General features: G+C 38.1%; 1 protein-coding gene across 2 annotated transcripts in view; it reads left to right on the top strand.

The window, feature by feature from the left end:
• AVL9 (AVL9 cell migration associated) overlaps window positions 1–10,506 on the top strand; it is a 73,644-nt gene extending 63,138 nt beyond the window's left edge. For both annotated transcript variants that reach the window (XM_038390044.2, XM_038390046.2), the window contains exons 15-16: window positions 3,477–3,565; window positions 4,528–10,506. In XM_038390044.2, coding sequence (XP_038245972.1) covers window positions 3,477–3,565; window positions 4,528–4,714 — 276 coding nt within the window. In that variant the 3' untranslated portion in view covers window positions 4,715–10,506. The remainder of the gene's footprint in view (window positions 1–3,476; window positions 3,566–4,527) is intronic.
• Window positions 10,507–12,719: the final 2,213 nt, after the last annotated feature.

Here is a 12,719-nt window from a genome sequence, read left to right as displayed (position 1 = left end):
TTAAAGGATGTCTTTTTGCCTCTAACCATTTCTTTTACTTTGCTCTTAGCCATATTGGATCCTCTTTCTCTTTTTTTATTATTATTATTATTTGGTGAATACATCTAGCTTGAGCCTCCATTATGGTGTATTAAAATAGTCTTCATGTAGTTTGCAGGCATTCCATCCTTGTGACTGTTCTCATTTTTCTGTAACTGTTTTTTTTGTTTTTTGTTTTTCATTTTTGTGTAGTTCACCTTTTTGAAGTTAATTGCTACTGTGGTGGGTTTCTTTGGCATTTTCCCCCCCCCATACGAATCTTAAATTTAATTATATTATGGTCATTATTATTAAGTGGTTCTGCTATGTTCACCTTTTGGAGCAGATCCTGTGCTCCACTTAGGACAATATTAAGAATTGCTTCTCCCTTTATGGGTTCCAGGACAAGCTGCTCCAAGAAGCAGTCATTTAATATGTCTAGACATTTTATTTCTGCCTCTCTTCTCAAGGATCATAGTTGAAATCCCCCATTAATATTGGGTTTTCTACCTTTTGTATCCTCTCTAATCTCTCTGAGCATTTCACAGTCACTGTCACCATCCCGGTCAAGTGGTTGGTAGTATATTCCTACTGCTATACTCTTATTGTTCAAGGATGGAATTTCTGTCCATAGAGATTCTATTGTAAAGTCTGATTCATTTAAGATTTTTACTTTATTTGACTTTATGCTTTCTTTCACATAGAGAGCCATTCTCCTACCAGTGTGACTTACTCTCTCATTCATATATATTTTGTACCCTGGTATTAACACATCTCACTGATTATCCTCATTCCACCAAGTTTCCATGATGTGGATTATATCAATATCTTCATTTAATGCCAGGCACTCTCGTTCACGCACTTTAGTACTGAGATTTCTGTAATTTGTATACAAGCATTTGTTCATTTTGTCAGTATTCAGTTGCTTGCCTTTATATGTTGTATATAAATGAGACTCTTTTATGTTTGACTCTTCCTCACTAGCTCCTACCTGTACTTTACCAACTTCTTTCCTATCCCCTTTACTAGGTTATAGAATTCCCCCTTCAATAAATGGTGGGAGAGAGGTCCCAGAGGCAGGGTCGGCTACGGGTACCAGCTTTCCAAGCAGGTGCTTGGGGCGGCATTCAGAATAGGGCGGCAGTCCATGTCCCGCGGCGGCAATTCGGCGGCAGGTCCGCCGCTGTTGCGGCAGTGGCAATTCGGCAGCGACTGCTTGGGGCGGCAAAATTGGTAGAGCCACCCCTGCCCAGAGGACAAATTTAGGCTGCTAAGAGAATAAAGCCCAGGAGCTCCATGGTAGCACTCTCTGAAACACTTCCAGTTCCATGCACGCGGCCAGAAAGACAGGCAAAACTGCAGGGTCTCAATGCGTGGATGAGATGATGGTATAGGGAGGAGGATTTAGGTTTATTACAGGAAGGATGGGCTGCATCTAAACCAAAACGGAATCAGATTGCTGGCATGTAAAATTAAAAAGGTCATAGAGGAGTTTTTAAACTAAGAGCTGGGGGAAAGCAACAGGTGCTGAGGAACACAGTTTGGGTGGAGACATCCCACCGGCTCCTCCCCAGCACTGCACAGAAGGCTGTCTAAATGTCTCATGAGACATGCAACTTTTTTGCACCTGGTAGGCAATTTACCATGTTGGTCTCCTGGTCATCACAAACCCAGCTATCTTTATTTCTAATAATTGAATCCCCCATTATCGTTACTGACTCTTCCTAGTAACTGAGGTTCCCTCCCCAGGAGGGGTATCCTCAGTGGCCTGTGTTTAGAGTGTTTGTTGGGTGTTTCTGCCTCTCATACTCAGTCTCTAAACTCCCTTGCAAAACTCCTGTTTGCTAGCTGTTCTGGTTGCTTAGGAGCTGGCTTTTTAAACCCCTGTTCTCCTTGAGTTAGCGCCGCCCCTCCCCCGTAAGGGATCCTAACTGGGTTAGGGATCTTAAGATGAGCTGGAGCCTCATTAGTAAGCTTTCAGCCCTTGGCTCAGAACTGTATGGCAAGCAAGCAAGCAAGCACACAACAAACAAACTCATTCCAGGGCGTGTCATCCTTCAGCTGGAGAATTCTCTTGTTTGCTGCTCTTGTTCACTAGCTGTCACTCTTGTCACTAAAGTTAGCAGATGTGACTTTAAGAAGAGGGAGAAGATCTATGGAGGTACAAAGGTATCATTTTTACAGTCAATTTTTTAGTGTAGAAACAAAACCTGACTTCAAGGGACAGCTCTAGAGAGAAAAGGTTTGGTCCTTGTTGCCTGTGCTCCTCGTAACAGTGGCTAGGTTTCCATGATGAAAACTGAGATCAGAAACTCATTTCACAAAAGCTACCTTACCATGATAATGGCAGTTGCTATCAATTTCAACTTAAATCTTGTTTTAGCCTGTAATCTGGAGATAAATGTTCTTGTAACTAATTTTTAATCCCCAAAGCCATTGGTGTCCCCCTTTTTATTTGATACTGTTTTATCACCTAAACTTTTTTTTTGAGAGGGGAGACATTTAACACTTTGTGAAATCTAAACTGAATTTAAGGGGATCAGTAGTCCTTCAAGTATGATTCTAATGAAAGAAATATTCTTGCAACAACATATTTATTCTCCATAAGTGACAGTGCTGTGAAAAATGCTCACCTTATCAAAATTAGACTTTGCAAATCCAGCCCAAACTGGTACCTGAAAAGAATCTGCTCTTTATCCCTTATATATTAACAATAAAGATTTAAGTTATTTGACAATTTGCCTGGAAATGTTTTAAGTGGAATAGAATGCAGCTTGCTTTACTATAGCTGATTTGTTTAAGGTTTTGATATATGTACATATATATGGAGTGGATGAGGAAACTGACATTTTTATTTGAATGTTATATTATAAAACCAAATGAGAGGATTTTACAACTGCTGCCATTTAAAATGAATAGAAACTAATTGCTTTATGCTTTTTTTTCTTCAGTAATAGTAACATAATTCTCCCTTCTTTGTTTGAAAAAGCATGAAATGAAAGGCATACTTGTTCAGAAAGTTGATTCTTATGGATAGAATCACAAAGTAAAATTAACATTTCTTCTGAATGGACAAAGCAATGACAAACATTCAGAACCAGCCCACCAGCCACATGCTTTTTAACAAAGCTTATAGACTAAAGGTAAAATTTTCAGAGGTACCTAAATATAGATGCTGTAAAATTTTATCTTGTAATCTACAACAGAAACACTTCCCACAAATGTCTTCGGGTCTTACACCAAAGAGCACAGCGTTTTCCATAATGATGAATCTCTTGTTCCCTTCCTCCGCCATGCCTGACACACGTTTGTGTGTAACCGGTCTGTGGTGGAATGAGGAGATAGATCTGAATCTTATGAGCTTGATTATACTTAATTGATATTTTAGACTAAATTTTGTCCCTTGAGCGGGTAGTGAGTCACTTGACTAATGCACTTTCAACATACCTCTTGCTTAGCTCTGTCCAGAACAGCGAACGTGGCAAGAAAATTGGAACTGCCATGGTCAATACCAGCCGGAATGTTGTGCAAACAGGAAAAGCCGTAGGTAAGAAATCTGTCTGTAACCAGGTTGAAAGCGTGTGCAGCTAGCTAGATACTGCAAGCATGATATGCCATAGTTATTTAATAACAGTGTATCACAATACTATAGTGCATTTTATCCTAATGGGCTTTACAGATATATCTACCCTCCACAGAAATGCAGCCACCTCTGGCGAGGGGGAGGCGGGAAGGCTGGCAGGCAGGTTGATAATTGGGACACAGCACACTACACAACAATAGGACAAGGGGATATTTTAGATAAGGACACCGGAGTAAACTTCTGTTTAAAATGCAGGCTTTGCCCAGAGTAGATATCTGTTTTTTAAGGGTTTCAGATGAAAGATTGTTCATCCTCAGTAAGTGCCTAAACTACTAAGCCATACGCTCCAGCAATAACAAATTATTCTCATTTTGTGTTTCTCTGACCGTACCTGATCTAAAGACCATTGAAGTCAATAGAAAGGCTCCCATTGACTTCAGTGGACTTTAGATCAAGTCTATACTGTTTTAATTGTCCAGCATGACCTCATCAAGTGGTGAAAGAGAACACAAGGCCACCAGCTAAGGAGCCTCATAAGTGCTTGTTCTCTTGTGGCTTTGCCAAAATTCTTGAACTGATTATTCAGAATGGAAGTAATCTGCCTGCTCCCTCTTTCTCTCTTGGAGCCTCTGCTGCTACTGTTCTGAGATGAACTTGGGCCCTGAGAGCCTTTTGGGCTGGGACCTGAAGAGGGAACTTAGACTATAATTATTGCTGGTTAGCACAAACCATTTCTTCTAAGATGCCACCTTTAAATTCTTAGAGTGTATCTGGATATTTACATTTTAAGTTGCAAATTAAACCATTGAGGTGTTTGTAATCATTCTGTGCTCTCTTTTATATATGTTATGGTGTATATATTATCTAGAAAAATCATATTACACTTCCATGAGTAACTTTCTCTTTTTTGTTTGTTTATAATGCAGGTCAGTCAGTAGGAGGGGCCTTCACAAATGCAAAATCAGCCATGTCTTCGTGGCTTTCCACTTTTACCCAGTCAACACAAGGCCTCGGGGACTAAAAGTAGAGTCTGAATACAGACTTTGCACTCTGCTGTTGAGTATTTCAGTTGTATCAGTTTCTCTCAGCTGTACAAAGACTGCTCCAAAATGAGGTATGGAGACTTCTTAGTCAAGGAGGACCAAAATGCAGTGTGTTTGTTTACAGAGAAAAATGGAATGTTTACCCTTGGGTTTTACTAGAAGTATGAATGTCTCCAAACAGAGCATGAAGAATGGCATGTAAAGCTCTTTCACAGTTCATTAGTTGTGTTTTTAAATGACTACTTTTGTTTAAATCTGAGCCTTTATACTCTAGCAAACAGGGTTTATTGCAAGCAAAATGATAGGTTTGAATTCAGATTTGTACATTTTGGAGAGTGATGATATCTATGTAAATTAGCTGTATTTTACGATTCAAATAGTCAAACATTTGCTGTAATGTTTGTTAGGATGAAGCAGTATAATAATGCTGATTCACATTTTAAGGTTGGATCTGAGGGCATGCCTGTGAACTTAATGATGCATGCCCCGTTGAAACCCTTCTTAGTTAAGCTTGCTTTCAGTTTCAAACTAAATTCAACACTGGTGTAGATTGAGACTGTTTTTGATTTGTGACTTTTTCTTTTCCCCCATCATATACATGAATTGTATTCATCTGTATCTAACTTTCTTCTCTGTACCTGCAGAGGTGAGAGAGTAGACAATTGTGCAATCAGTTTTTTTTTGATATTGTCTTCACTCATTTCATAGGGCAGAATATAAACTCTTTTTCCTAACACTTAATAGTGTTGCCACTATATTTACTCTAGGACATTCCAGCTGAAGAGATTTCTTTGCAGCATTCTTTAGGGAAAATGTCAACAAAATAGTAGGTTCTCTGAGATCAAAAATTAGAACCATAGGCAACTCTGTGCAGACCTGCTCTATTTATAAATGCAGTGTGTGTGTGTGTGTGTGTGTGTCTGTACATACACACACTGTGTTAAAATTATCCCCAAAACTAATGCAGTAGTTAACAAACTCTTGAATTCTTTTTGTTGCAAGGCAGGCCATGAAGACCCTTCTGAGTGAAAATTGGCCAGGTAGATGACTCTTTCATTTAGTCAGGGAGTATCCATTTCACAAAACTGTTTTTGCATTAGGAAAGAGAGGCCTCTATTTTAAGAATAACTGAAGCTGCTGAGTCAGTAAGTAATAAGTAAGTAAATAAGATAGCATAGCTCTTCGTACTACTTGGTGTGATACTCCTGTATTTTGTATACCCTCTGCATGTGTTGTAATCTGTATGGGTATTTATCCTAAAACTGGAGCATTTCCTGTTCTTCAGACCTGAATCTTTACTATTTCTTTCAATGATATATGCCTGCTAGAACCTTGATATGATACCTATTAACATACTTTCAAATTTGTATTTTCTAAACTATAGTAACAAAAATTCCCACGTTAAATAATGAAGAGATTCTCGTAGCATGAAATCATGACACCACAAAGATCAGTGGGAGTTTTGCCATTCTCTTCCAAGGGGCCAGGATTTCCCCACACAGTTATCTTGGACATCCCTACTCTTGTAGTCCTGTAAGTAGGCATGGGCTGAGCTGGTTGGAGCTTCCACTAGCTTTTCACCTTTCATTTTTTGGGGTTAAATGAAGAGAGCATCTCATGCTCCTTATGCAACTCTTTACATAAGGAATTAAAATTAATAACTTGTGTTTTAAAAGCTGTTGAAAGCCATGCTTTCATTTACCAATGAAATCATTTATTATTTTTACGCCAACTTCTCTATTCCAGTATTATTGTTGTAATTCTATTTTTAGCTTTGCTGCTTCCCTTTTAACAGTATAAAATAACATTATAGCTTTTTTTTAAAAAAAAAAAAAAGCTGATCAATTTTTTAAGCTAAATTACAAGTGGAAGAGCCATGGATTAAACTAAAAGCTTACAGCTACATGAGTAGTTTCATTTGAAAAGCAAAGCAAATAACATCTCTAGAAAGCTGTACTATTTGTTTTTTTCTGCTTGTCACACCAGCAAACATCTACCTTCTACTGAAATACAACTGGCACATACTAATAAATGTAAACTTTGTTGCTTTCAGACTGTATATATAAATTTTGTTCTGTAACTTCTGCTGCAGTATTTGGATATTGTTCAGCTCCCTGGCCCTCTTGCTTTCTTTTGCATTATTCAGTCTTCCCTTAGTAGATGCTTCTATCTTCATAGAGACTGGGGCATACCCTATGCCACATGCATATTTCTGATAGAGTTAGTTTAGGTGTGTGATCAAAAAAGCTTTTCTTGTTTCCTAATTAGTATCTACAGAGTTTTCCAGTTTAGGCTGGAGATTAGAAAACAGCAATTTGCTATTGGGAGACACTTTTGTGAAGCATTAAACAATATGTATACTGTTGGCCTGTCTCTCTCGTACTTGAACTTTTTCTTGTAGTAAAGGCAGTCTGTGGCCTCTGGAACTTGAGCACCTGTGTTGACTACCTCTGGGACTTAGGTATTCTAGTGCAGTTTAGTCTAGGAGCTTGGCAAGTAGCTAGGATTTACAGGTACAAAGCATAGGAACAAGGGCCCTCTTCTCTGTATTTTTTTTTTAAATACCTTGTCTCTCTCTGTCACCCCTCCTTCACTTTTCTTCCTTCTGACCCAATCCCGTGTCTCCCCTTCTTCAAGAACAGGGGCTCAGAATGTCTGAGGATTTCTCAGAGCTCTTTATTCTGTGTTGGTTCTGGTCAATATCTTCTGCAACAGCAGGCACGTGCTCTTGTGTTGTGGGACTTGCAGTGCTCCAGGATCCTGCTGTCATTGGCAATCATAGTCTAGGAAAGGTGCTCAAAACAGTCTCCCCTTCCCCACAATCTTGCCAGAGTTATGGGAATTAGGGGTACAGGCTTCATCAAGAGTATTTTCCTTTTTTCTCTCTCTGAAGTTGATCCAAGATATAATACTGACAGCCTTCATTTCTGCCCCTAGGGTGAATGATGCGCAAGAAATAGAGGAAGCTATTGTGGTATATATATTTTTTAATCCTCTTTCAGATGAGCTTCCTTCTAGCAATTTGGACAGTAAGTGAAGTGCTTATTAGCATGTATTCTCATTTGAACAGCCACCTTAATTACTTCTGGGCAGTAGAGCACGCAGCCACCAAAATTAACAAACAAACTATACAAATGAATAAGTCTTTAAGCTTTCTTAAATTAACAATTGTAGTAATCACTCTAGTAAATCTTAGACAAACTCCAAACTGTGTTTCCACCGTTCTATTTATTTACATGTCTTAAATCCCCAGTATGAACATAAAACCAGTCCAAAGAGACTAATGAAGTGATACCTCATCTTGAAGAGCTGGAGAGCCATTTCTTCATTACTTGGTTTCTGGGCCACAGTATAACTTTGAAGACACTGCCCGTAATGACTGAGCTGTGACATTGTCATTTAGCACGTCTGGCTGTCACTCCACAGTTTGGTGGCTGTTTGTGATTCCTCTCCAACATTTTCTCTCTCTCTCCCCCCACTTCCTGGCTGCTTGAGTGCTCTTGTATGTGCCAAAAAGCATGGGGAGCTGTCCTGGTGATCAGACCTATACGATATATATGAATCACATACAAGTCCTAAAGAGAGAGACTGAGTACCACTGACAGTGAAGTTCTGATGGATTCAAATGTTCACCTTTCTTTCTTCAGTCACTTGATGTCACAACTATAAAATTTTTGCACATCTGACATTAGATCATCTTAAATGTTACTCCATTTTAATAAATATCATTTGAGAATCAATCTTCTAGTGCAGTGGTTCCCAAACTTGTTTCCGCCGCTTGTGCAGGGAAAGCCCCAGTGGGCCAGGCCGGTTTGTTTACCTGCCGCGTTGGCAGGTTCAGCCGATTGTGGCTCCCAGTGGCCGCGGTTCGCTGCACCAGGCCAATGGGAGCTGCTGGAAGCGGCGTGGGATGAGGAACATACTGGCCACTGCTTCCAGCAGCCCCCATTAGCCTGGAGCAGCAAACCGCGGCCAGTGGGAGTTGTGATCAGACGAACCTGTGGACGCGGCAAGTAAACAAACCAGCCCGGCCCGCCAGGGGCTTTCCTTGCACAAGCGGCGGAACAAGTCTGGGAACCACTGCACTAGTGTATTTCACTCATTTCACCTTCTACAGTGTTTTAAAAGCATTGTTGTAATTTAAACTTAGTATTTTACCTAAATAAAAACTTGTGGTTTCGGCCAAAAAATTATTATTAGCAGATAAACTCTTCTGTGGCAGTATTTAATTGTAAAAGTGAAAGTATAAATGGAATTTTTAAAAATGAAAACCTGGTATTTGATAACTCTACACTCATATATACTATATCTGGTTGTAATTTTTCATGTGTGGCTTGGAAATAAATATATCAAGCCTGTTTAAAAGCTTTTACTGTCTGCTCAGAAAGCTGTTTTATTGGAAGAATTTATAAATACCTATAGATAAGTCATTTAAGTCCATCATTCAATGACTGATCTTAAGCCATTAACCTCTGAAACTGGTGAAATATGAAAATCATCAGTAGTTTTACTGATTATTCTTGCAATATCATAATGAGGCCAACTTGTGAGAAACTGTAGCTTATAGTCCATTTATACTAACTATTTGGTAAGAGATTGCTTTTGCAGATTTGGGGTAATAGGATAGTGACTTTTTGAAATGTAAATACTTGTTTCATCTATTTGTGAGCTAGTATTTTTTCCCCAAGTTTCCAGAACAGACTGAACTGTTATGTCTCATCAAGAGCTTTCCAGTGAAGAGATGTAAAACAATTTAAAACTAGATACAGCCTCCTAAAAATTAACTTTAAATTAAACAGCCTCATAAAAATGTAGAGATCATTGAGCATTTTAAATATCTTGTCAAATGCAGGAGGCTCCAAGTGACTCTCTGCAATCAGTACAATTTGCACTGGGTTGGCAGCAATAATAATTTTCCCACTCATTTGCTTTATGTAACATTAAGGGTGTCTTTTGTTGTTTTTAATTTAGTCAAACATGCTAAAGACTCTGATCAAGGTAAATCTTGAAGCCATTCTCAAATATATAGAGTTTTGATAAGTAATTTGTTTCCATTAGGAAGGGAAAGAAAATAACTCCCTTGAATAACAACTTCCAAATCTGAAAGAGATGCATGCATAAATAAGTCTAATATTTTGTAAAATTTTGTTGCCTTTGTATTTGTCTACCTTTCTACTGACTCTCTGAAAGAAAATATATATTTAAACTGTGTAAATGACAGGGTTATAGCTTGTTTTTTAGTATATTTATAACTGATCTCTTGCATGTATTATTTTTCATTATTGCACATTTCAGAAATGTAGAGAATGTGCACCTATCCCTTTCAAGCCAGAAAAAAAATTCTGTACTCCATTACAATTCCCAGTATTTCAAGTTTTCATAGAGAGTCCCTTCATGGAGATATGATAAAGTGCTAAGTTTTTTTAATGCTAATATGGAATGGAAATTAACAAAAGGGCTTAAGTGACTCTCCAGTTTTTACTGTTTGAATTTCTTCTTTTGTTTGTTACCAGATACAGGAAGTAGTTTATTAAAGAAACATTCTGCAAATTGTTATAAGAATTCAAAGTCACTGAACAACTGTCAATTTAAATCTGATCACTTTATTGGGTATAAAGTAATGTGTGCTGTAGTATGAACCAGTTACCATGCGTAACATCTGATCATAAAACAGTTTAGTATTCTTTGCTGCTATTGTAGACTTCGTAATTTTAGCTAGACGGTTTGTCAAATCCTTTACCTCTGTGACTATTTTAAAATCAAATCATTGCCTAATCATATACTGTGTTGAAATGATTCCATTGTATATTTTGTTCTAAAAGTGATAGAAAATAAAATTGCTTTGTTTATGCCCTTCTTGAATAAGTTTTACTTGTATTTATGAAAGCACATGTTCTTATAGTTCAGGTATAATTACTGTGTGTCTTTGGCAGTAGTAAAGGTCTTCTATTAAATCTTCTTAACTTGTCTGAGTCTACAGCTTACTAGGGAAATAGTTTCTTTCTGGAGCCAGTCCAGCATGAAGAAAATTAATCAAGGACATGTTTAGACTTCAGGTTGTATTAAAATTATATTTTCACTTCCTATTTAATTTTTTGTGTTTGGGGGAAAAAAGCATGATGACCATAAACTAGGTTGCTACAGAAAAATGACAGATGTTTTCATTCACGTTATATAGACCTTTTTGTGAAACTAAATATTACCCAGAAAAATTAGTTTTAAGTTACACTATCCACAATACTGCAGCAGGCATTTCATGAACTTTGTTTTAATCTATTTTTGTTAAGATGGGCAGGGACACATTGGAAAGTGGAAGAGTGATATTAATGCAGTTAACATGGTGCCTTCTGATCTTTTCTGACTACTAGGAACTGCCACCTAGCCTCCCTCCCCATGACTAATACCCTGTTGTAAATGTTTAGATTTCTGATGTGTCTAAAGTTGACTTGAGCAAAGTACCTGTCATCTAAACTTTAGTGTGCTGGTCTTTCCTCAGCTTTGCCAGTAATGGCAAAAAAAGTGGTTAAAGATGAAAGATAGGAGCCAGAAATAATGCCTGGCAAATCTCCAAACGTAAAAACGTAGTTGTGTTGCTGTTAGTGTCGAGCTTTAGCTTGCTCCAGTCAAAGTTAACCTTAAACCTCAGATGAGATCACCTCTACCACCACCCATGCCCACATGCATACTTGTACTTCACATTTATTTAAAAAACAAAATGCAAATGTTAAACTTCAGTACTCCTTTGGGATCATTGAGTAATATTGTCCTTGTGTATCTAAAGTACCTTGCCTGAGGGTATACAGAGCTGGGATTAAAACCCATCAAAACCTGGTTTCAAGGCTTTGCTCAGTCAGCACATCAGTGTGAACAGAGTTACTCATAGAATGGCAAGTTTCTTCTTTTACAACTGAAGAATAATTTACTAGTTTGTATTTTGCAACTGCTGTGGTGTTTAGATAATGGTATTTGGCTGCATCTATTAAGTACATCTAAGTGCTGTGTAATATCTGACTTACATTCTTCAGACAACTTAAGGAAAATGAACCATGCATGTAGTACCCATACTAAGCAGATGCTGTTTGACTGGATATTCAACTGACTGTGATACGGTTTTATATATGTACATATTTTATGTAAGATTTTTAGCAAAATGTTTCACCTTTTAAAACACTTAAAAGTCTCACAAGTCTCACTTGTGTCTTCAATTGAATAGTCATTTCTTTCTACATTAAGAAATGTGAATGACACTTAAGTACTCATTTGCTGAAACAAGGGGCAAGTAAACAAATTTCACGTTACAAATAAGACTAAACCAACCACAAGGTTGGCTGAGCTTAAGCACTACCATTATCTGTACCATTCTTTTTGCCATCCTGTCTCTCTCAGGGCACAAGGAAAGGAGAAAGCATTCATCAGTATTTCTATTACTTCATTCTATTGGCTCATGCATCCATCCCTTCAGATTGTTCACCACTGGTCCTTTATCTTTCTCCCAAATCTGTTCTCTCCTCCTGATCCTGAGATCAGTGTAGACCCAGACTATCCCATTGCCTGCTTTTTCAAACTCTTGGTCAGTCCCATAAGAATGAAAAGGAGTATTTGTGGCACCTTAGGGACTAACAAGTTTATTTGAGCATAAGCTTTCCGATGAAGTGAGCTGTAGCTCACGAAAGCTTATACTCAAATAAATTTGTTAGTGTCTAAGGTGCCACAAGTCCTCCTTTTCTTTTTGCGGATACAGACTAACACAGCTGCTACTCTGAAACCTTTGGAAAAGGCACCTGACAAAGTGAGTCTGAATTTTTGTTTTATTAAACTTGCACTTGAGATGCATACATACCTGTAACATCTGTAGACCCCTTTAACTGTGCTCAGCCAGCCAACCACTCCTTTTACCACAACAATAGGCTCTTTTAAATAAGACCTATCCTTACTACCTAATAGCATTGGAGTCCTGGTTAAGTACAATAGGAGAGTGCTTGCTCATGTCCATTCCAATTAGGTGTGCATGTGTCATGTGCACGATTGTTGGAAGGTTTTTCCACTATGGTACCCGTCTGTGGAGCCCACTGGAG

The sequence above is a fragment of the Dermochelys coriacea genome, chromosome 2 (genome assembly GCF_009764565.3).
Source record: "Dermochelys coriacea isolate rDerCor1 chromosome 2, rDerCor1.pri.v4, whole genome shotgun sequence".
Lineage (NCBI taxonomy): Eukaryota > Metazoa > Chordata > Testudines > Dermochelyidae > Dermochelys > Dermochelys coriacea.
This window is presented reverse-complemented; position numbering and strand designations above follow the sequence as displayed.